The sequence below is a fragment of the Pholcus phalangioides genome, unplaced genomic scaffold (assembly GCF_987345545.1).
Source record: "Pholcus phalangioides strain wild (caught in Gottingen) unplaced genomic scaffold, Ppha-v1.0 ptg000009l_1, whole genome shotgun sequence".
NCBI lineage: Eukaryota > Metazoa > Arthropoda > Arachnida > Araneae > Pholcidae > Pholcus > Pholcus phalangioides.
Window position 1 is genome coordinate 59,726,152 of NW_028301602.1, and position 22,987 is coordinate 59,749,138.

Below are 22,987 nucleotides of genomic sequence, written 5' to 3' on the forward strand. Positions count from 1 at the left end.
CGAGCTCTGATAGCCTCTATGATCTATGTACGTGTAATGCCTCTTTTGCAATTTCTTTCTTATAGTGAAGGCCCGTATAAGGTTAAAAAAAACCACAAACGGGCTCTCATCATGAGGATCCAGGTTCGGACTTCACTCTCGGCACAGCAGTGGTCGGCTGAAGTTGCATTTCTGCGGTTTTCCAACTTCGAGGGGCAAATGCGAGCCGGTCTCCCATTTGAAAAAGTTTCCCCGCAGAGAGTAGACCTTTAACACGGTACTTATACAACAAAAGTTCAAGCATTTACCATCTTCACTTTAAAATATAGCAGGCAGATGGCGGTACCAGAAAGAACATGAAACAAGAGCAACTCTCACAATATAAATACGTTAGGGGGTCACACATGCACAAAGAACACATATCCCGGCATATACCGATTTATACAAACATCCGTATCTGGGTATCTATTTAAACATTGCGCGAAACATTAAAACGTTATTTATTATATACACTATTGATTAACATTTAGATCTTGTAACGAGGCTTATGCAGAATTTATCTTTGAGGAAATGGGGGGGGGGAGCACACCCGGCTTTAGGAGCAACACAACGCGAATTTATTTCATATACTACTCTGTTACAAACTTTCAAAAACATTTTGAATTAATAGAAATTGATTAAGGTAGTATATAAATGTATTTTCTTTGAATTTTTAATCATTGTACAAAGATATGTGAAAACATTTTTATCGTCTTGGGGGCGGAACATACGGGCCTCCTATGCCCCAACTTGCGTATGCATCTGTCTAGTACTGCTCATCAGTGTTTGGTGATGACCATTTTACTTGGTATAAAACTAGTGTAAATCTAACCAATCCTCCCGGAAAATAAAACCCAATTCCTGTTGAATGATGATCTTGTGAGAGAGGGAACGATCGGGAACCCACGATCAACATTCTCGTTATAGGACATCCCAAAGGTTTTGAAAGTGAGAAAAAAGGGTCCGAGTTCCGGTATTGTTCAGAGAATCTGAAAAAAAAAACCCATCATAGTCACGATCACCACAGTTCCCATCCACGAAACACAAATCCGTTCTGGAGCCATCATTAGGGCGGAAGACATAATTCGTCGGTGTTGCCGCTCGCTTTGGAGGGAGTTATGGCGGTGCTTCACTGAAAGCATTGTTACAAAAGAACGCGTAAAACATATTCAAGTGTATATACATACATATATGTACATATCATAACGCTTTTTTTCCACAGAAAAGAATAGGAGAAGATGGGGGGTGACAGAGAGGAGACAGAATAGAGTACACCAGCGGTACGACGCTTCCGATAAATGAGTCACGTTGATGCGAAAATCCACCCTCCTTCCCATCCACCACAGCCTATCGTCTTCATAATGCCTGAATATACATCTGAATCCGACACCACAATGTAACACTACATCCTGGAAGGCTAATTGGATGCTGCTAATGAGCAGAATATGCTATTTTTCCACACTCATGCGAGATTTCAGACTCATTAGGACATCGAAATTGAGGTCGTTACGTTCTTTGGAATTCGGATATACGCGTACGTGAAAGTCGCATATTTTATACCTTTCCGACGGAACCTAATGGGAACATATTCTTATTTCCAAGATAGTTTCCCGCAAAAATAATTAGGCAGGTTTTTTTTATATACCATAAAAAAAACCATTTGAAATACTGGATGGAAGGATACAGTTTCGAGCTCAAGTTCGGAAGATCTGAATCTGATATTTCATTACTAAGAAACTGCGGAAACTCTCAAAACAAAGATATTCTGAAGGGTGTTAATTTGCAAGAAATAGGGCTTACGAGGTTTCTTGTGGGTCAAGAAAGTAGTGTCGAAGACTAATCAACCTTTTGAGTATAGGAAAGAACCACTAAATTAATCCTCTTTATGTTAAAGGATGGAAAAAAATTGTTGGCATAGTTTAACAAGCTCCTGATAAGTTATTTGACGTTGAGCATTAGCGATTTTGAACTCTTTTTGGAATCCTTACAAAAATCACTCTATCCTATCATTTCTCATGTTACAAAATCAATTTATTCCTCACACCTCACACTATTTTGAGAGGGAAAAAAAATTTCTTCGCACTTTCTTGGATGATAATATTTCAACTGCTCCTTATTAGCCAAATTTTATTTTACTGCATTCTTGTAGAAATTCCTAAGGCTGGAATTACACTATAAAAGTTTGTTAAAAGTCCTACAGATTGCAGAGCAACAGGCCTACAAACAGTACAAATATTCAGTCACTACACATCACTCACTTCACTTCTGAGATATAGATGGCAGCACTGAAAAATCATACACAACACTAGATACGGCACTCAGACTGTTAGGTACACACATAATTCCGGCACAACTCACTAGGTAGTAAATTGCCTATGGCAATAGACCTGAGTTGTGCTCGGTTTGAAAAAAAAAAAAATTCTAGAATGTAACCAATAACCTTATGGCTAGAAGTTTTGTAAAAGGACTTTTATCAAACTTTTATAGTGTAATCCCGGCCTAAGACAAATCGAATGACACCTTATATAAGAAGGTGGCATACCGGGGTGCAAAGTTATATCAATTTTCGATATGTGACAAGGCAGTTTTTAGTACTTCACGTTTTTGACACTATTGCGCCATCTGATGACGTCATACCCAAATCGAACTCTTACTATTGAAAATTCTGAAACTTCATCTTTGCAAGAAAATACTAAACCATAGTTTTCCAAACATTTCATTCCATCGCCCTTCAGAAATTTTTTTCTGTCACACACTTGTGCTGTCATAGTATATAGCCTTTTCATTTCAAAATACCAACACTCAAAAACGTATGTAAGGGATGTTACAGGGATTCAGAAATTAGTAGTGCTTTAAAGAACCATCAATAGTGAAAGGGTTAAAGAGTAGGGGGAGTCCCTTTTTAAAACACCCCGTTTACATATACAGAAAGACGATTAGAACTTTAGAGAAGACCTAATACATTGTACGTCCCATCCCCAATACACGCGTACAAGAGCCAGCACCATTAAATTTCATTGAAATATCTCATAGAGAAGGGAGAAAATTCAATGCGCACTTCAATTGGAAATATAATTAACAAATTTAATACTTATATATATAGAAAGGTGAAGCAAATAGAATACTGCTGATGCGATATCCTATATTCGTTGGGTTGTCAAAAAGAATAATTGATTAATCGTACACGTGCCGAACAACACAAGCGTTTCGCAGAACAACCGTTATCACGCAAAATATGATAAGATTTTCAATACTTCCATTTTAAAACGTTTTCCCTCTTCTCCTGCTCTATCCGCATGCTCCATTTGAAGAAAGATCTACGATGCGAGAGTATGTACATGAAATACAGTTGAACGTTTAATCAACCTGAGCGAATCGAGTCCTATATTCATGTGTATCGTTGCAGATCAGCGAAAAGCCACCAACATCGAGACGCTTTCGCACCACCACCGCCCCAGTCGCCACTTCCTCTCTCTCTGGGGTTATTTCTCGAGCAGTTTGGCGTCTAATTGTTCACATGATTAATAAGCTCGATTCCCGGGGCTGTGCACTGCACAAGCTGCTCGTCCTATGTGTGTGTTTGGGAGTACGAGGTGGTTGGTCGGGGCATCAGAGATGGGGCATGCGTTACCCCAAATTATCGCGGGCACAGTGCGCGCCAGACCAAGCTAATGACTGCCCCCAAGAGCCTCATTAGTAGTCGTGATTAAAGGATGTCGGTAGCGGAGGGTGGCAGAGTGTTATATAGTAAAAGAGAGGAGGAAAGATAGAGGGGGGAGTCGGGAAACGAGTTAATCTTAGCCCGGCGACTCATTAGATTTCAAAGCTATTCGCCATCATCATTTCCCCCTTCTCTACCCATTCCTTTGACTGCGCATACATGTAAGCATTTTCCAACATGTTACAGAGGAAAGGATCTCTGCTATCAAGAAAATTTTGCAACGAGGAATGCTTGTGGGGTGGGGGGGGGGAAGCAAGTCCTCCTTCGTTCTACTATGAGACTAGAGCCGATCTCGAGCATCGTACCATCGTCCTCTAGCAATATTGTGATTTAGTCCACGGCAAGTGCAGAATTACAATTCGTCAAACGCCATGAGAAAGATTTTTGAATTAAGCTGATCTTCTCTTTTAGAAATTTGGCTGTTGTGGATTTAAAGTTTGTTTAGGGGAGTGCGGGAGGTTATGGAATGTCATTTTTAGATTTTTGATTATTCAAATTTAAGAGATGATAGGAACCTCAAACCAGCATTTTTATAAAATTTGGATTGCCGCCATTACATTTCCAAATGTATCGTGTATTTAAAAATAAATATCATGTCACATGAGGAAATATACAATATAAATGACATGCAGTACAAAAAAACAGGATAAATGAGGGTAAAACACGTTTTACCCGCATTTATCCCGTTTTTTCCAACTTTTCTGTTTTTGAATTCAAATATCTAAATAAATATTCCACTTAGAAAAATGGATAATTTTTTTTCTTTTTGACCATAGGAGAGACGGACGGAGAAACAATTTTCTGATAGAGTTTTTGAAGACGGTGTCCATATAAGCTTTTATTTTATTTTGATAATTACACAGCCCCTTGCAACATGCATGACGTATCCGAGTTCTACACGTTATTTGAACACTTTTTCTAATTGGAAGTATGCCTTAAGGATCACCGATTCGCCAGTAAAATGTTGCAAGGGAAAGTATGTCATCCTGTATATATTCAGGGTGATTATAATTAAACTTCCCGTACTCTGAGTAGTTTTTCTCAAAAACTACTCCGCCGAATACAGCCAAATTTTCAGGATATATTAATGAGGCCATGAAAGAGAGAGAGAGAGAGATTTATGAAATTAAAAAAAAAAAAATTCAATTTTCGACCACCAGTTAAAAAAGTGGAGCCTTTTTATTGAATTTTACATTTCTCCATGGTCCATATAGCGTATACGTCAAGTTTCAATGGAATCCTTCTACCAGAACGGGCGCTACATATATCTCAGTAACTACTCAGACACTACAAAAATTTGGCTGCATTCGAATAAGCAGTTTTTGAGAAAAATTACTCACTCAAGAGTACGTGAACTTTAATTATTATCACCCTGTGTGTGCGCGCGTGTTCATTTTTAAACCCCTCTTTACAATTCCTGAAATAATGAAATTTTTTTATTGGAAATTCCAGTTTTTTTCTCTCATAGGAGGAAATAAATAGAAAGTTGGTTTTCTCAAAAAAGATTGGTTTGATATCAAACACTTTTGACTCCTTCCGAAATCTGTGTATACAAATTATTGTGGACAAAAAGAAATCGAAGGTCGTTCAAGAAAATTAATAGAAATAAAGCAAACTCCATCACAAATACTCAGCATATCACATCGATTTTTGTTTTCTCTTTTTTTGTTTCATACGATCTGCCCAATAAGATGAAATTGCTAATCATCTGGAAAGATAAATTAGCGAGTAATTTACCTTAATAACAGCCAATACAATGAAACTATGATTTCCTACGAAGTCTTACACACAATTGTGTCCCATGAAATCATTGGAGCCATGTCTGAAGTTGTTCGGTAATTAAATACGCATTTGGGTAACTGCTGAAATACGTGACTTTTCAATATCCGAATTCCACTAAAAAAATTACTTCAGGCTTTGATGACTTCGGATCCGAGCCACGGACCAATAAGAATATAAACATCAATTTCTTAATATTCTTTAAAAGAAAATCTTTGCACTCATAAGGAGGAAGGAAAATGAGAAAAATGAAAGATTCCAGATAAAAATCTCGTGCAAAAGAAAACATTAAAATGCCCGACTTTTCTAAATCCCCCTCCCCTTCCCCCGAGATCATTTTCCTCACTTGTGTCTGTACTCATTAGACCAGCATAAGGCCCTAGAACCTATTCCCGTCTGAAATGGGAAGGCGATTAAGCACGAACACACACACATGCACAAGGCCTTAACATGCTAAAGATTTCCAAAGTGCCCAGGCAGTTAAAGTTGCAAATGGGGGCTCATTGTGCTCGGCAAAAGAGGGAGGAGTGTGCTCCGCTCTTCAAGATCTTGAAAATATGTACCCGACTCTTTCCCGAGTTAATTAACTTAAGTAGACAATTAATATGGATTAAGCGTTGACTTAATTCACCCCTGTGCTGAGAAACTGGCTGTAGCCGTTGAGGAAAACCCGCGTATTCTTATTTATTACTTATTTAAAACCTATCTGGCGAGGAGATATTGGAAAAAATAATTTTCTTTGTTAAGATGTTCGTTTCTTTTTACTAATATATTAAAAAAAATGGAACATGACTCTGAACATGCACAGTTTTTCGCAACAGCTGCCTCAAGAAAAGAATTAAAAATCCATAGGTGATTAGAATCAAAGAGAAGAAAACTTCCCATACTACTACGAATTACGGAATAATTCGAAGAAATTCTTAAGAAATTTTTAAATGTAAATACCTATGGCATCGCTTTTAATTTAATGAAAAAATGTCTGACTAGATGCATTAGGGCGTACCGAGTCTATAGACTCCCATGAGCTTCCCTGTTCGATGCTGCTCCGTACAATTTGGATGAAGAAGATAAGAAATTGTATGTGATTTGTTGATCATACAATTTAATTTTATTTTATCAAATTCTATTTGTAAAATAATCAATATATCGGTTCCGTAATGCCAGAATCACGAATGTGCAGTGTTCTTGCAAAAAAATTACTTGGGAAATGACGTTTGAATGTTTACTCTAACCATGCAGAATTACAATAATCTATGGATGTTATTTTCCTAAAATGTTTTGTAACGTGTGTTTTAATCGGGATACATATTCGTGTTTCAGTCACAACTAAGATAGCAAAACAAGGTATCCAAACAGCTGATAAAAAAAGAGAAAAATTTGTACATTCGTGATTCTGGCATTCGGCGGCCAATATAGTTAGTACTTTTACAGGGTGACTTAGAGAGAATCACCCGATTTCAAAATTGTATATTTCTTAAAAACTAAAAACATAGAATAGAATGATAAGTGATATGTGAATACACGGGGGGGAAGTGCGTCTAAGTTTTATGAATAATTTTTTTTAATGGTCGATTTCATGTGTAGAATCATTTTGAAATGTGACGATTCTTTCTTAATCACCCTGTATACGAAAATGAAGAACCAACACCTCGCTATACTTCCATCTTGCATAAGGAACCCTAAGTATATCGAAAAACAAAGTAAATATTTATGATATTAAAAAAATGTAATACCTTTGGAAGTCAATATCGCCTAATCAAAATCGAACCAAGCGTTCCGAAAAGGACTTTCGGGACAGCACATTTACTAGCAAAAAATCGGTTAGCCTACGTACGGGTCGTCAATAAATTTTTTGGTCAAAAGGGGGGGGGGGTCGCACTTCAAAAAGTTTGCGCACTACTGCAATAGGAAATAAAGCAAATGATCAAACTGTCTACAACAATAACCTGTAAATAAAAATATTTTTTCTAGGTTCCTACAGTATCATTATAGACAGGTTTTACTGTATATAAAAAATGAACTGAATAAAGCTATTTCACATATCAAGAAATGAAACATCACAAAATATATAGTCGTAATTTAAGCTAAATTTCCTCAAGCTAATCATGTTTATAAAATCAAGCATAATCAAACTCACCCCTCTCTTGATTAGATTCTAACGTAATCATGTAGTTATTCTGCTTACATTAATTCACCTGGTTAAATTACTGTACTGTGAAAATAATAATAACTACAAAACAACATTAATAAAAAGTTCAAGAATCAAATAAGTTAATTCAAGTATTTTATACGAAATTTTTTGGCTTTACATTATGATAATCTTAGAACTGCTTTGATTAGACTGCATAGCTGCCAAATTTAGAGAATGAGAATTAGTGAGATTTTTAAGTGGATCCAAATTACATACCGTTAATATAAAATGTTTTTGAAAAAAATGTAGGGATTTTTAAAGAACAAAAGTAAACTGTAGGGAATTTTCTCCCTTTGCAAAAACGTGACATCGTGCAAGCCATTGCCGATTAGTGCCAAGTCACCAGTAATTGCTAACCCTTAGGGTAAATTGCCTTTCATAACTACTTTAAAATCACACCATGCTAACAAAAAAATTTTCATCGGTCCTGAAATAAGACTTACAGACTTAATGGGACATACAGTTAAAGCATATACAAGTCATTTCGTCAATTTTGTGCGTCGGAAAGCTGAACTGATGCTGACAGTTTGGCGAATTTGATCTTCCCCTGAAAATTAATGATTGTTTTTTTATGATCTGATGCAATGGTGGCAATTTACATCATGCTTGTAATGTCATTTCAGGGATTAAAAACAAAAGCAACTGTTTTTTTCCAGTAAATTTTTTAGGAATAATTTTTTCTTGACTTGGTGACTACGGTAGTGTAACATCAAATGAAACATGAAAATTCATGAAACTGCAGGTGTAAGAAACAAGGATTTTGTTCGTTTTATTTGTTTGAATTAATGACATGTGAAATAAAAAAATTCCCCATTTGCATGGCAATGCAAAGGTTGAATAATTCTGTCAAATTGATGATATTCAATCTTGATATTGTATAATCTATTCATTTATCATCTGTTAACAGGAAAAATTTGTTTTTACAGACCATAAATATTATCTACCACACTAAAGATCCTTAATATAGAGTCAGTGTTGAATGAATTAATTTAAATCAAATTTAGTTCCTTGTTACTTTAACACCTCCCACAAAATTCAATATCTGCTTTCATGAATTCTTGGAAAAGGTTAGTTATAATTAGTATTTAATAATATAAATATACATATAATGTAAAGTGCAGCATTTTTCAGGAAATTTGTGAACAAAAATTTGAGTGTGTGCGTGATACTTGATTTCAATTAATTCATTGTCACTAGGATTTTTATCTCTTCCATATATCCAGAACCAGCAGGCTTATGAGGGACTAACGGTAGTCTAATATGCTGAATGTATGTGAACACATTTCCATAACTGAGCTCATTGTATAAGCCATATGAGATTAGAATGAAAATCAAGGAGAGATTTGAAAACAAATTATATACTGTTTAATGAAATACAATTTCACCTCTCCTTTGTTTTACATAAATGTTTTGATCCACAATGAAACAATATACAAAGAAACCTCAATAAAACAATACTTTGAGGACAAAAAAAAAAATATCGATGCAGAGGCATTATTATTATATTAAGCAGCAGTAGTTTAACATCAGACACTTCAAAACAAGTCTTGAAAAAAAACTGTTGTAGAGGGATTTATCATTACCTCGAGTATCGTTGTAACAAGGCTTCACTATAATAATGATGTAAGTATCTCCCATATAATGACGTATCAACAACATCATATTTTAAAACAACGAACAAGTCACATTTGATTCTATATAATTTAATGATAAATACTTATGATTCTCTAATTTAATATACACGATTTAATAGGTCTCTACAATAATGTATTGCTTATAAGAACATGATACAAAAATACTTCTCTGTGAAAAATTATTAAACCTCCATCAAAACACACGATTTATTATAAGAAAATACAGTAAATCAAGTGTTATTGTAAGAGCCAAATGTGTATGTACATGTATGTGCGAATCTAAGGCACAACAAAAAGACTCACAAAACTTTGTAACTATTTAAAAATACCTAATTACAGCTATGTATATGTCATATATGACAGGTACCATATTTCTTGGTGTAAGAGCTACATGGGCACTCGTAAGGGCTGCATTAAAAAAAAGTTGTAAGTGCCACCTGAACCTTTCAGGACAAAAGTTAAATTTCATGTATAATTACCATTTCTCAAATTCAACAAACAAAATCTCTTTAAACACAACCAATTCTGAATAATTCAGATGCAATTTAATTTAATAATATTATGTGATATTTGAATGCCATACAATAATTGAGAGACTGTTTCTGAAAACAAAAATTTAAATAAAAATGACATCAGTGAAAAACCAAAGCATCAGGTAAAAACCTTTTAAAGATAATTATGTTTTTAAATTTTCAAGTTCTAGGATGGGCCAAGAAATATGAGAATATGCAGAAAAACATATCTTAAAATCTCATATAAAAAACATATCTTATATCTGGAAATATTCATTGGAAATTAAAATGATATGCATTGCAGTATACAAGCTGCTAAAAAAAGTATATAAGCAATATGTGAACACATAATATACAACATGTATTGATCACAAGTTTGTTATTTGTATACCAGTCACCTTCTCATTTGAAATTAGTTGTTCCCTGATTTTGATATCATATAAATCACAGTCTGTTTTTCATGGCATAAACTAAAAATATAGGTTAAATCAAGAAATCTTGTCCATAGATGGATCTTTGATTTGCTGTCTAGGATCGCAGGTGAAAGAAACTGTCAGAGCATAACGTGTCCCACTTGTCACTTTCTCAACATAGTGAGGATTTTCTGCACCAGATGTGAATGCTGATACGCGACCTAAAAATAAAATATTGTAAAAATTCGAAAAATAAATTCTGAACAAAAATAAAAATCATGAAAAAAGAAGTCTCCCACAGTTCACTTAGTGCATAAAGGTGAGTCCACACTGCATGTGCTTAGACTGTGGCCTGCTAAGTTCACACGCTTGACAGAGACCATGTCTAACGCTCACTGTCTATGCCTGCATTAATTCAATTACTATTAGACTGGCTCGAGAGAATGAATGCTGGTATAATTAAGACCAATTTCTTTTTCCTTGTTCACTTATGCAACCAACTCATTCACTGGTTGCAACCACAGTGCCACATCTTTGCAAGGTCATGATTGAGAACACTTAGCACAAACATGTCTTCGATGTATAGGCATCAGGCAGTTCTTTATGGTCCACCAGTTTGTCCACATTAGCCCTGAGCTCAACAAATCACTTGAAGAATAGCCCCAGCACATGTAGTGTGGATCCATCCACACCACCTCTTTCAAAATACACAATATCCATCCACGATGAATTATGGATAGAAAGTGGAGGTTCCCTCTCGGATAACTACTTCAAAGCAAGCTTCACCAAAATGGCAATTACCGATTGAGGAGCAGAAATGGTAAATGCAGTAAGTACCATGAAAAAAAAAAAATTCCCTGTAAAACATAGTAGATGCAAAGGTTGGAACTTAGGAAACGATGTGAATGTCCAACTTACTCTAAGAAGTTGAAAAACATGTTAGTAGATGTCACTTGATACACTGGTCTAAGGCACCCAAAACCTGTTTTTTGTTGTCCTGTAAAATTTGCGATTAGGTACTCACGGCATTTACCATTTCAGGTCTTCAATTAATAATAATTTTGACCAGTAAAGAATTTTACAACAAAGTCTGAACTCGAAAAATGTCAGAATAACTTCATATATTAGGCGGATGTCTTATTGGCCTGGAAAATACTGTGCTTAGAGTAAAGTGTGAATATCAATAAAAAACTAAAAGAATATGAAAGTTGAATAACTAGTATTATTTGATGCCAAAAAAAAAAAATTCACTAGCTTTTTCTATTTTTTCCTCTCCCAATAAATGCAATCACAAATGGATCATACAGGTTCGCAAATCAAGAACCTTCCATCATTGCATGAGTACGTAGTAGTGATGAGTATGGGATGATAGCTAAAAAAATTCCACAATTTTATTTGCTAATACAGACAAATACACATAAGCAACAGGTTTATTGGAAGATAAAAAAAAAATAACTCACCAACTCTTGGTTCCACAGTCACATTCTGATTTTTCTCAACGAATACAAAACGCCCACCAATAAAATCTTCTCCATAGTTGGTTAAGTAAAGTAAAGATGTATAGTGAAATGATGGATAAGTTTCCTAAAAATTGAGAAACACCTGCAATTTACATTTCATATGTAATTCGCTTCACACATCTAACTCCTTTGAAAAAAAAAAAAAAAGAGGACAAAATATAATGTTTATCAGAAATGATTATATAACTGAATTTTTGAGAACTACTCCACATCAGTGTAAGATATTCTGACAGAAAAAGGCATAAATGTAGAAAAAGTATAGGTCTATCAAAAGACTCAACAAATGACTTCAAGTAACATGAACGCATCACTAATATATTTTTCTCTATTTTGGATGGATTTTAAGACTTTTCTACTAAAAAGTAAGAGAAGGAGCTTCAAAAAATTTTTCTCCTTCAAATTAGAATGGTAAGTTTGGTGTTATTTTCTTATCAGATATCATTCACATTTTGAGTATGATCTAAAACAGGTTTTCTTCATCCAATGCAGCCTAGAAAATCGAAGAGGTTTAGAAATATTGCTCATTTTGGAAACTTGAGTTCAGACCTCAGATTGGAATTATAACAAATACCTCAAAGAAATAAGAAATTTGGAAAGTAATTTTTAGGACTTTATGAAAATTTAAGAAGTGTAGAAGCTGAGAGGAAAGTTAAATAGTTTGCATGATAGGCACATGAGACAAACACAAAATTATAAATCTCTGTTTACCATAAAAATGATGTATAAATAACTATCTTGTGGTTTGATCAATATAATCAAAGGAAACAAATTTTTCTACATACATGCAAAATATTAGATAATAAAAATATATACCACATATACTCGTGTATAAGGTGAGTTTTTCTTTATTGTTTAGAAATTTATTCCTACATTGGTAGGGGTTATTGGCTTGTTTATTGCTGTTTTTTTTTTCAGACCTGCCATACACAAATGTGGGAGTTGCTTTTTCTTTTATAGCTTAGAGAGAAACGTTTTCTTTTCCTCTGAAATGTGTGTTCAATGCTTTTTGTTTGTGTGTTTTGGTGGGGGGGGGGGCATTGATGAACCAGTGACACTCCACTTCATATGGTAACTTATACACAGGTTCTAAATTTTTTGACATTTTGTGATTCACAAGATGAGTGGGAGGTTGGTGTATACACAATTATGTATAATAAAATATTTTTGGAGGAAAAATTTATTATTAATTTTTAATTTTGATGGAATTATTTTGCATAGCTATTATTATCATTAAAAAATTACAAACTGCAAAAGTTTTCTGAACTTAATGAACTTACTTTATCCACATGAATGTGCCAATATTCATCATGCTTTGTTTTAGCAGCTCTTGTTGTCATCTCCGAGAAAAAAGTGGGATGGGTTAGATAAAGCTTATTCACTTCAATACCAAAACCAAATGCAATCATCTGCTGTATTTTATTCCTTACATTTCTACAAATGAAAAAAAAGAATAAAAAGTCTTTTAAGGCATAGAAATATCATAAATAAGAATCCTCTTGATATCTTTACATTACAATAGTAATGCCTCAATACCTTTTATTCAATGAGAATAAACCCATAACCAAGCTTTTATCCTTAAATGGTACCAGCGAAATTCAAATCAAAAACCTTTTTTTTAAATGATTTCTAATATACTGTAAACCAAAGTAACTTAGGGACTGGGAGTAAAACAGGATTTGTTCGGTTTGTTGGTTGTTTGCTTGTCCCAACTTTAGAACAGCAAATTATTTTTTGCTTTTGAATTTCCAGCCAATGTCATGCTGTTTGTTGGTTTCCAATAGAAATATTATGAATACTGTTCCCGTTATGTAAACAACATGGCATTAGCTGGAAATTTGAAAACAGAAAATAACCCACTGTCCCAAAGTTTCATCCTCCAATCCCTAAGTTACTCTGGATTACAGCACCTTTTTTTACAGAGAGCAACAGGCCTACAAGGATACAGTTACTCAATCATTGCACTTCACTCATAGTAGAAAAATTGATGGCAAATGGTGGCACTACACGTAACAAGCATAACACCGTAACAAACTTCAGGTTAGGTTCACAACACGTACATGCACATTCCAACATGCACTAATGCATTAGAAATTCCACCGAGGAATTTGGACGAGGTGTGCGTGTAGTTTAGTAGTAGTGGTTCCTTTTACACAAAACATCCTTCACATATTTTTTTTTTGTGTTAATCCTATATGGCCATTCTCATTAGAAATGCATTTTTGAATCACACACATTAATTACAAAAATAACCAAAAAGAAACTATGTGCCATTAAAATAACAACAATGACTAATAAAACTCATGAGCAAACAAAATAAAATGAAAACTCCTAATAAATCTGGCAACATCGATAGTTAATGAAATCTTATTTTATATTATTATTTTTCAATTTGAAAACATGAAAATAACAATTTTAAATATTTTTGCACTGATTAATGACCATTTTTATCTTGTTCATTTGCTAAAAAATCTAAATCACATCAAAACTGAATCAATCAAAAATTATTTAAGACAGCTTTGCAAGATAAATAACAGTCACTAACCTGTAAATCTGAAAATCCTGTTCAGTGAACACATTTGTTCCAACTGACTTCATTTTTCTGCAAACAACAAAATCAGATTAGTTTAAAAATCAGGTCAAAAATCAGTTAGATTGGTTGTTAATCTTATGCTGCAAAATCAAGTGGAAAAAATCACATTGAAAATTTCTCTGTAGCAAATAGTTTGTCGGTCAACTTTTTTTTGTGGAAAGAAACGCCTTTGTTATGGGTGTGGAGACTTCACTATAATAATAAATTTTATTTTTCAACAACATTTGAATGTCTAAGGGGATCTATTCATGATGTTTGATTTTTCAATCACACAAGATGTATGCGAGATGTATGTTATAACTTACTTATAAATATTTATGAATGAATGTCCTTGTGATAAGGCACCGGAATGTAAATCTAGAATGGATGCACCACCACCTGATCCTCCAAAAGCCAGACCTCTTTTGGCTATCCTACAAACAAAACATGAAACAGGTCATTAATTCTCACTCAATATTTGATCAAATCAATCAAAATTAATTAAAAATTTCAAAGTGATAAGACATTTTGATACGCATAATGATAGAGCAAAATAAAACAGTACACATACAAAAATTGTCAAGGAAACTAGTGATAACTTGGCTTACAAAGGTTTTTATGTTTTTCTACCTCAGCTAATGAACATATCAATATAAAACAGCCATGTCGTGAGCTAAATTTTTGTGCCAATCAAAATTAATCGAATAAGTAACTGTCACAAGCCAGATTAATTTATTTACACCTCAGAATCACTTTCCAGATACACCTCTCTTCTGTTTCAGAAAGATTTTAAACCACCTCATGCAAAATTAATGATTACAAATACAAATACAACGCCACAACAGGCAAATTGCCCAACGAGGTGGTTGACTTAAGAACATCATGGATCCCCGAGTCATTTTTTGGAGGCCCTACCTACTACTACTACACCACACATGCACCCCGCCCACACCCCCCGCGGAACCCCCCAACGAATCGGTACATGCGGGAATGTGCGTGTACGTGTAGTGAAACCTGACGTGAAGTTTTTGTTGTTTCTCTGTAATGCTTGTTATGTGTAGTGCTGCCATCTGCCACCAGTTTTTCTAACTATGAGTGAAGTGTTATGATTGAATGATTTATCGTTGTAGGACTGTTGCTCTCTGTGGCGAGACTTTTTAACGGGGAGATCGGCTTGCATTTGCGCCTTGAAGTTGGGAACCACAGAAAAAATTAAGCTAAGAAAAAATTTATAAAAAAAAATAAAAAACCTTAGATATTAAGCCAAACTGAAATTCTAAACTTATCTTTTCCATACGTATGTGTGTGAGAGAGAAATGAGCTGACTATATCACACAACACACCACCTCACAAACTTATGCACAGTGTAAAATAAAAAGATGTTCAGTTTTCTGTGTTCGCTAAAATCCTGCTATATCTGATTGTTTATCTCAGCCTTTGGTTAGTTTCTATTTTTATGTAGTGCTTCTTAATATTTTATAAAAGTTATTTTGAAATTTTGGGCAGTTCCTGTGACAAATTGAATGATTTTCCCATAGAGACCTATGGAAAATCATGTTTCAGCTAACAAATGTGATTCCAGAACAAATTATATTTGTTTAGCCAAGATATCATTTCACTATGTTCATATATAGTGAAATCTCCATAAAATGGCCACTAAAGGGACCAAGAAAATGTGGCTGTCTTTGGGAGGTTACCATTGTTAATAAGTTCCATATTTCTGAAAAGAAATTGATTGCACATAAAAATTATAATAATTAATACTTAAAATAAGAGGTGCATGAATTTTAGATGACGATGTTTATTTTTGATTGGATACTTTTTCTAAAGTAAATTTCATTCAGACCATAAGCGTTAGGTTCTAGATAACAAAATGCAATGGTTTTAGCAAAAAAATAACATTTTCATGAAGAAAAATGCATAGTATTGTGCTGTATTTCTTTTATCCATAGACATGCATTTTTAAGAAATCAGAATCGTCTTCTGATATAACAAGCTAATTTTTGTTGTTATCTAGGGCAATATTTTCAAATTGTGCTTACTGCAACCACTTGTTGCAAAAAAAAAACCCTGGGGGGTTTCAGACCAAACCTCTAATGTATACTTATTTTCATGCTTGCAGGATTCAAGGAAGGAAACCTCCTCATACATTTCTCTCACACTATGCATAAACATTTTTCATTTTCGCGCCAAAAAGTGGCCATTATTTGGAAATCTTTGTTCAAAGGTTGACCTTAATGGTAATCTAATGGGATATGTTCTGTTGTTAACAAAATATGCTGTGTAGTCGTTGTTTGGAGGTGACCATTACGCTTTGTCATTATCATGGCCACTTGGTCAATTTCATTTCAACTCATTCAGTTTAAGCCTGAAAAAGCTAATTACACAAGGATAGACAATTTATTGTCAATTCCAAATAGTTTTTCCCTTATATTTTTGCTTACTTATTAGCATGGACTACAACACCCAATACCACTTTGAAATAATACAAATGTTTTTTTATTTATGTAATGTAATGTAATTACGTAAATGTCTTAACCAATCACAATTAATTAACTCACTGCAATAGATGTCCGGCCTCTATTTCAGACACAATGATGTCTGTTAAAAGACGCCCACAATGAGATGGTGCACAACCTAAAAATAATAACATTGTTACACAACTAACAGCCAAATAATTTCAAACAATTCATCAAAAAACTTCAAGGTAATTTAGATGAGAAATTTTTTTCTCATTTTAGCCATATAAATTTTCAATTAAAAGAAATGCAACTACTCAAATAGAGTGGATTTGTCTGAACAAAATTCTTTGAAGAATCACAATTCAATTTTCTGTGTTAAGTGTTGCTAAATAGTAGTGTTCTTGTTTTCCCCTTTTTGTGTGAAAAACATTATAATTCGAAAACACAGTAGGACCTAGATTATCCAAACCTTCATTAACAGAGTTCTGAATCACCTGAGGTACTTTTCATAAATACAGGGTAATTCAGAAAAGATGGGTATAACTTTAAGAGATTATAGTACACACCAATTCAAACAATTGGCAAAGAATGCATGGTTTAACATGAAATGCAAACGTACTAGCGCGTTTTGAAACAACCGCTCCGCAAACGTTAAAATGACATTCCTGGTGAACCTTATTAGGAGAAAAAGAATACCATGCATGCAAATGTAATTTGGGGAAGAAGAAGAAACCATATGCAAATCTGTGTCACAGTGAATAAAAGGCGTGGACACCAGCCTGGTGAAGTTATTCTAGTGTGCAATCGTTCTAACCGTTGTAATGTATGGGATAATGCAGCACTTTAGTAATACTGAAAAAGCAGGCATACATTTCATTTGCAGATCTGCAAACGGAAGTACCACTGAGGCAGCATGAAGGTGTGGTGAGCATTTTATCCACAGGTGGTTGACGAATCTGAAAACATTCGCACACTTGGATCGGCAGCTGCTCGGAACAGGATCCTTTCTTGCTTCCCGGTCTGATGCACTGTAATGCAAATTTGCATACGGTTTTTTCTTCTTGCCCAGGTTACATTTGCATGCATGGTGTTCTTTTTCTCCGAAAAAATTTCAACAGAAATACCATTTTAACATTTGCGAAGTGGCCGTTTTGAAATGTGCTAGCGTATTTGCGTTTCATGTTAGACTATGCATTCTTTGATGGCAGTTGTTTGTATTGGTGTATACTATCACCTCTTACAGTTTTCCCATCTTTTCTAAATCCCCCTGTAGATATTATATTAGGTGCAGCAAAACGACTTGCATACTGATAAACTGGCTCACAAAATGCATATACCAGCGTTTACAAAAAAAAGTGAATCTATAAAAAAAAGGTCTTAAATACAAACCACATAGCCTTTAGGCTGAATGCCAATGCTTGAATGTATTCAGAATTGTTCTCTTTTAACTATTAGGCCATCTCATTCGCATTCAAAAAATAAAAACTATGTCATAAAATTAAGCGTATTCACTTACTTTTGAAAAGTGAAAATGATTTTTTTTAAATTTATTATGAAGAAAATCTTTGTCCAAAGTTAGTTAGCAACAAATGCTAATCATTGAAAGCTTTACACATTGAAAAAAACAAACAAATTTAAGTAATAATACTAGGGAAAGACCAACGTGTGTAGACCCAAAATTTCAAAAAAAGAACCACAGCTAAATGCATTTCGGGACTATATGAAGTTTCTTCATCAGTAGCAAAGAAAGAATAGTGAAAATACTCCTTACAGCAGGAGTTACTTGCTGTTGTAGACAAAGATTCATTACACTTTCAAAATTTTGAATTTGATTCAAAAATTAAATTTGTTTTTGAATTCAACTCTTTGTCTACAACAGCGAGTAACTCTCGCTATAAGAAATATTTTTACTATTATTTCTTTGCTGCTAATGACGGAACTTCATGTAGTTCCGAAACGTGTTTAGCCATGGTTCCTTTTTGAAATTTCGGGTCTACGCATGTTGGCCTTTCCCTAGTATTGTCTCACCCAAAAGGTAATTCATTTCTAAATTGAAGTAATTTATTAATATGTAAAAGCCACTGCCCCGCTCCTCCCACTGTCCCATATATAACTCCCTATTCTCCCTTACATTCATTTGATCTTTCTTAGCGAACACTTTTTGCGTGAGCATTTTTTCAGTTATTAGAAAAAACTTTCGCACAAACCTAAGTTTCACCATTTACAGGGTTTTATTATTTTATTTAATTCAAAAAATCTATGAAGTAACCCAAATTAACGAGGGTTTTGGTTCTCCAAGTTGGGTTCAGTTGACATTAGCTTGGATACTAATAGAGGAGCTTTCAAATCCAATTTCAGAGGTGTCTATGCTTATCTTTCTCGTTCTCACCCCAGACAACAGTTGCTAATCATCTCTCTCTGCCCTTTCACAATAATCTCTTATATATATACTCATGCTCCCCATCTCAGCCATCTCCGGCTGATTTGGCCATTTGCTTGCAGAACCATCTACAGCTGTTATGGCTGGGAAAGAGTTAACTATTCTACCAAATATGACTGAATTATGACGAAAGACGTCACTCTCCCTTGTTAATATGACAGATACAGGAAACAAGGTCCTTGTGAGGGCAGAGATGAATTTTCCTTTCCTGAAACATAGATATCTCCTCACTTAGCCAGTTTCCTGTATCTGTCGTATACATTAAGTGAATTATACACTTCAACACAATAACATATATGCATTTTTAATTTTATTTTTTTTACTCGTATATACCTTTGTACTTAGAAATTTCTTGCTTGTACTCTTCTGAGCAAGGTACTTCTTGAAATCTACTCTTCACGCGTTCTTTTTGGGAGGCAAAAACTTTCTCCGTGTCTTTTTTCGAAGACCAATGGACAGTTAATATTATGAGAATGCAAACAACTATCCTAATCAAGACTTTTTTCCACAGCTTGTTTCCTTGAACGGCAGGCTCTTTCTCAGACCTAAAGAGACAAAACAAAACAAACATTATTAGTCTTGATTGACTGAGGTCAACGGTTTCGAGAATTCAACCAATATCATACTTCATCTTCATATTTTTTCTTCCGACAGAGCACCTATATTTCGTACAGCCATCTGCAGCAGATTTACAACTTTTTTCATGGTAGTACATTTCGATATGTGAATTTAATATTGAGTTTGATCAATCATGAAATACTGAATTAGTTCTTTATTTGGCAAGCGAACATGTCATCTAACTGTTGACATCGCAAGAACAATTACTTTTCAGACAATGAAATGGAAGTATTTCATGGTTTTTGTGTGATTGTATTGTGATTATTTTGCAAGAATCAGTATTAAAAAATTGACAAGCGCAATACCATTGCAAGTGTAAAATACCACAACCCAAATCTCGGTGAGTGGTTTATTATACCTCCCACTCCTCGACACATGGAGCAAAAACGATGCTTGGTCAAGCTGGTGTTCGAAAATTTCCATTTTCTTCATGTACAGCGTGGGTTATCCGTGTCTATTGGGTTATCTTTTATAGGCATCAGGAGATGGTAGGTCCCCTGGGTTTTCCTGTCCCATTTGTCTACTAGGTCTTGAAAGCAGGATTGTAAAATTTGCCCTCTGGGTAGATACCCATTCTCCCCCCCCCCCATCCCGGGCTGGGCTTTTTAACTTAAAAAACCAGAGTTTTTTTGGGGAAAATATGTTGCTTTGAGGTTGGTTTATGTATTACAAAAATTGCTGCATAGTGCAGTGTTTAAAATATGTATATTTCGAAGTACTTTTAAATGATTTTTTAAAAAATTGGGAGTGATATAAAAATTAAGTATATTGTAATCCATGGATTGATTTAAAGGTATACAGAGGGGGCAATGTAGTTGAAATTATATAGGTTCACTTGTATATGTTCCGACTCCCTAGAGAGGCACAAGCCCCGTTCACATGTGCAAGATTGGGGGGTCGCTTTGGTGATAATTACTGGCATGACAACTTTTTTCCCCTCGTAGGGAAGAAAAAGGTGGGAGAGAAGCTCATCAAAAAAAGCCCATCTTTCTTGGGGTGGATTGGAGGTCGACACCGATCTTCTCTCCCATAATCCTTTGCGCTGCGAAAACTGCTATAAGCTCCTTCGTCAACCATCTTGAATCAATCACTTCCGTTCAACCTACGTAACCAGTGACGACTTCCGGAAAGAAGAGGGGGGGGATTAATGGCATAAACTTAACGTCGCGTGAACGGTTTGTAGCGAAAATCCTCGTTACTGGGAACTTCCCAGGATGTTTTATTGTACATGTGAACGGGGCTACAGAGTCATGATGTACTTGCTGCAATGGGATGGTGGATCAGCGAGACCCTCATGATGGAACATAAGGAGATTGGTTGAGACGCCATGACAAAATAAAACGAAATCGTATCTATAGTTACTATAGCAGTTTTTACCATGTCCCCTCCTTTTTAATGTTTTATTTGCATACAGGTATGTTAGAGATTGGGCAAAACATTTTTTGCATAATTGTACTGTTGAACTTTGTGTTACTCGATTTCATCGCATGGTCTGTGCTTCTGTGTATTCTACTCATTCCGGCACCAATTTTTTGCATTGGTTTTACAGTGACTTTTATTCTGTTGAGCCGGAGCTGTGAAAACCCTACTGAATTTATTTCTCCAGTCGATTTTATTTTTCATATTTGTGTGTGTTCTTTTTAACGGGTAGTACCAGTGTACTTTTTGTTCAATTCAGTGGATAGGATATGAGGCATGTGTGGAGTTGAATTATTGCAAAGCATAATAGGCCTACCTATCGGATTATTTCATGATATAACCAGGATTATTCTGCAATGGAGGAAGGAGGATGAAAGGCAAAAAAAAAAAAAAAACAGGTGAACAGGAAAAAAAAAAATACCCCCCCTACATTATGTATCGGGTGGGTTGCGCTGAGTGCCAAGTTGGTACCGATAAGGGTGCTTAAACTCAGGTCTATATGTTAAGGGCTGTTTCATCTCTTTGATATTGCATTTGTAGCTTTGGCTCAGTGGGCGTAGTTTCATTTTGTCTGCTAGGGCTTTAAACGTGCGCAGTGAAATATTATTAATACCTGCGCTGTTATAATAATAGAAACAATAACACTAGGTTTTTCTGATTTAATCCAAGTGCAGTTCGGGTGCATCAAGTTAACAATAATAATGGCTCGCGAAACAAGCACCCAGCAAAGCTGGGCTATGCTATCATTGACTAATTCAGATATCCCAATACATTTGTGTTGTGGTAGGATGCTACATTTACTAGTCAATTTTTTTATTTTATATTTAGGGGGGATGGGTCATGAGCCATCATGACAAAATAATAGTGAAACCACATCCATGGTTGTAGCTGTAACAATTTGGCTAGGTTCACTCTTTTATACCTCATTTACATGTTCACATGCAAGTACGTTAGCGATTGCACGAAACTTTTTCTCAGAGGTCTGTCCAGTCTTTTTTCTGTAGAGTCCTGTTTTTGTGAAAATGGTCACTAATTTTGTGAAAATAAGTAATTTTTTACAGTGTTAAACTGTTCCTCGCCGAGGCTTCGCAGCAACTTCAAACCCTGCTGAAATTATAGTTCTCCGGTAAATTTCAGTTTACATTTTCGTGATTTTTTTAAACAAATTATCTTTCCGAACTCAGTATAATCTAATGTTTCCCAAAGTGGGTAATATTGCCCCCACCCCCACTCCCGAGGGGGGGGGTGCGATGGAAAAGTCCAGGACGGAGTAGAAGCTACGGGTATAAACACAGGACGCCTCAACAATATCTACTTACCTCGATTCACTGCTCGGTTCCCTGGAACTTTTATCCTCCCCAACAGTGCGCCGCTTACGTGGCGCCATGATCATGCGAAACGGCGTTGATGTCGCGATATCTCAACTCTGCTTGGCTTTTTCCTCAAGAGAGAGATACAATACAATACAATAATAATTATACAGGGCTCTCGGCTAAAGAGAGAGATATTAGTAAACACTTACATCCGCCCGGCATTGACAATGCGGACGGCTTTGACTTTCATTCATCTGTCTGAAAAAATAGTTTACTGCTGTGGCGTCAAAGCGTCTTTATTACGTTTTGTGTAGCGCTATCTTCTGGCGAATTGAAGAACTTATAGTTGGCATGGCTGCCAGCAGATGACGTTAGATC

At 35.1% G+C, this 22,987-nt stretch overlaps 1 protein-coding gene across 2 annotated transcripts; it reads right to left on the bottom strand.

Annotated features, from left to right (window-relative positions):
- Nucleotides 1-9,058: 9,058 nt before the first annotated feature.
- On the bottom strand, nucleotides 9,059-22,835 carry LOC149083408 (2-oxoglutarate and iron-dependent oxygenase domain-containing protein 3-like). Of its 2 annotated transcripts, none has more exons than XR_016193255.1 (8): nucleotides 22,616-22,835; nucleotides 19,593-19,804; nucleotides 16,919-16,994; nucleotides 14,684-14,791; nucleotides 14,331-14,387; nucleotides 13,066-13,219; nucleotides 11,729-11,870; nucleotides 9,059-10,489 (listed from the first exon to the last, which is right to left on the bottom strand). XR_016193255.1 is itself a non-coding variant. In XM_089236693.1 (8 exons), exons 1-8 carry the CDS (start codon nucleotides 22,687-22,689, stop codon nucleotides 10,344-10,346), a joined length of 951 nt encoding a protein of 316 aa, XP_089092819.1. In that variant the 5' UTR covers nucleotides 22,690-22,835; the 3' UTR covers nucleotides 9,059-10,343. The 2 variants fall into 2 exon arrangements, 1 of the variants encoding a protein (XP_089092819.1); XM_089236693.1 differs by having other exon boundaries at nucleotides 11,729-11,852.
- Between the last annotated feature and the right edge of the window lie 152 nt (nucleotides 22,836-22,987).

Coding starts and splice junctions, on each gene's coding strand:
- LOC149083408 (XM_089236693.1), bottom strand. CDS start 22,689: ATGATCATGGCGCCACGTAAGCGGCGCACTGTTGGGGAGGATAAAAGT. Junction 14,388..14,683: donor TCATTCATAAATATTTATAA/GTAAGTTATAAC, acceptor TGTTGTTTGCAG/AAAAATGAAGTCAGTTGGAA. Junction 11,853..13,065: donor GGCACATTCATGTGGATAAA/GTAAGTTCATTA, acceptor CTCAATTTTTAG/GAAACTTATCCATCATTTCA.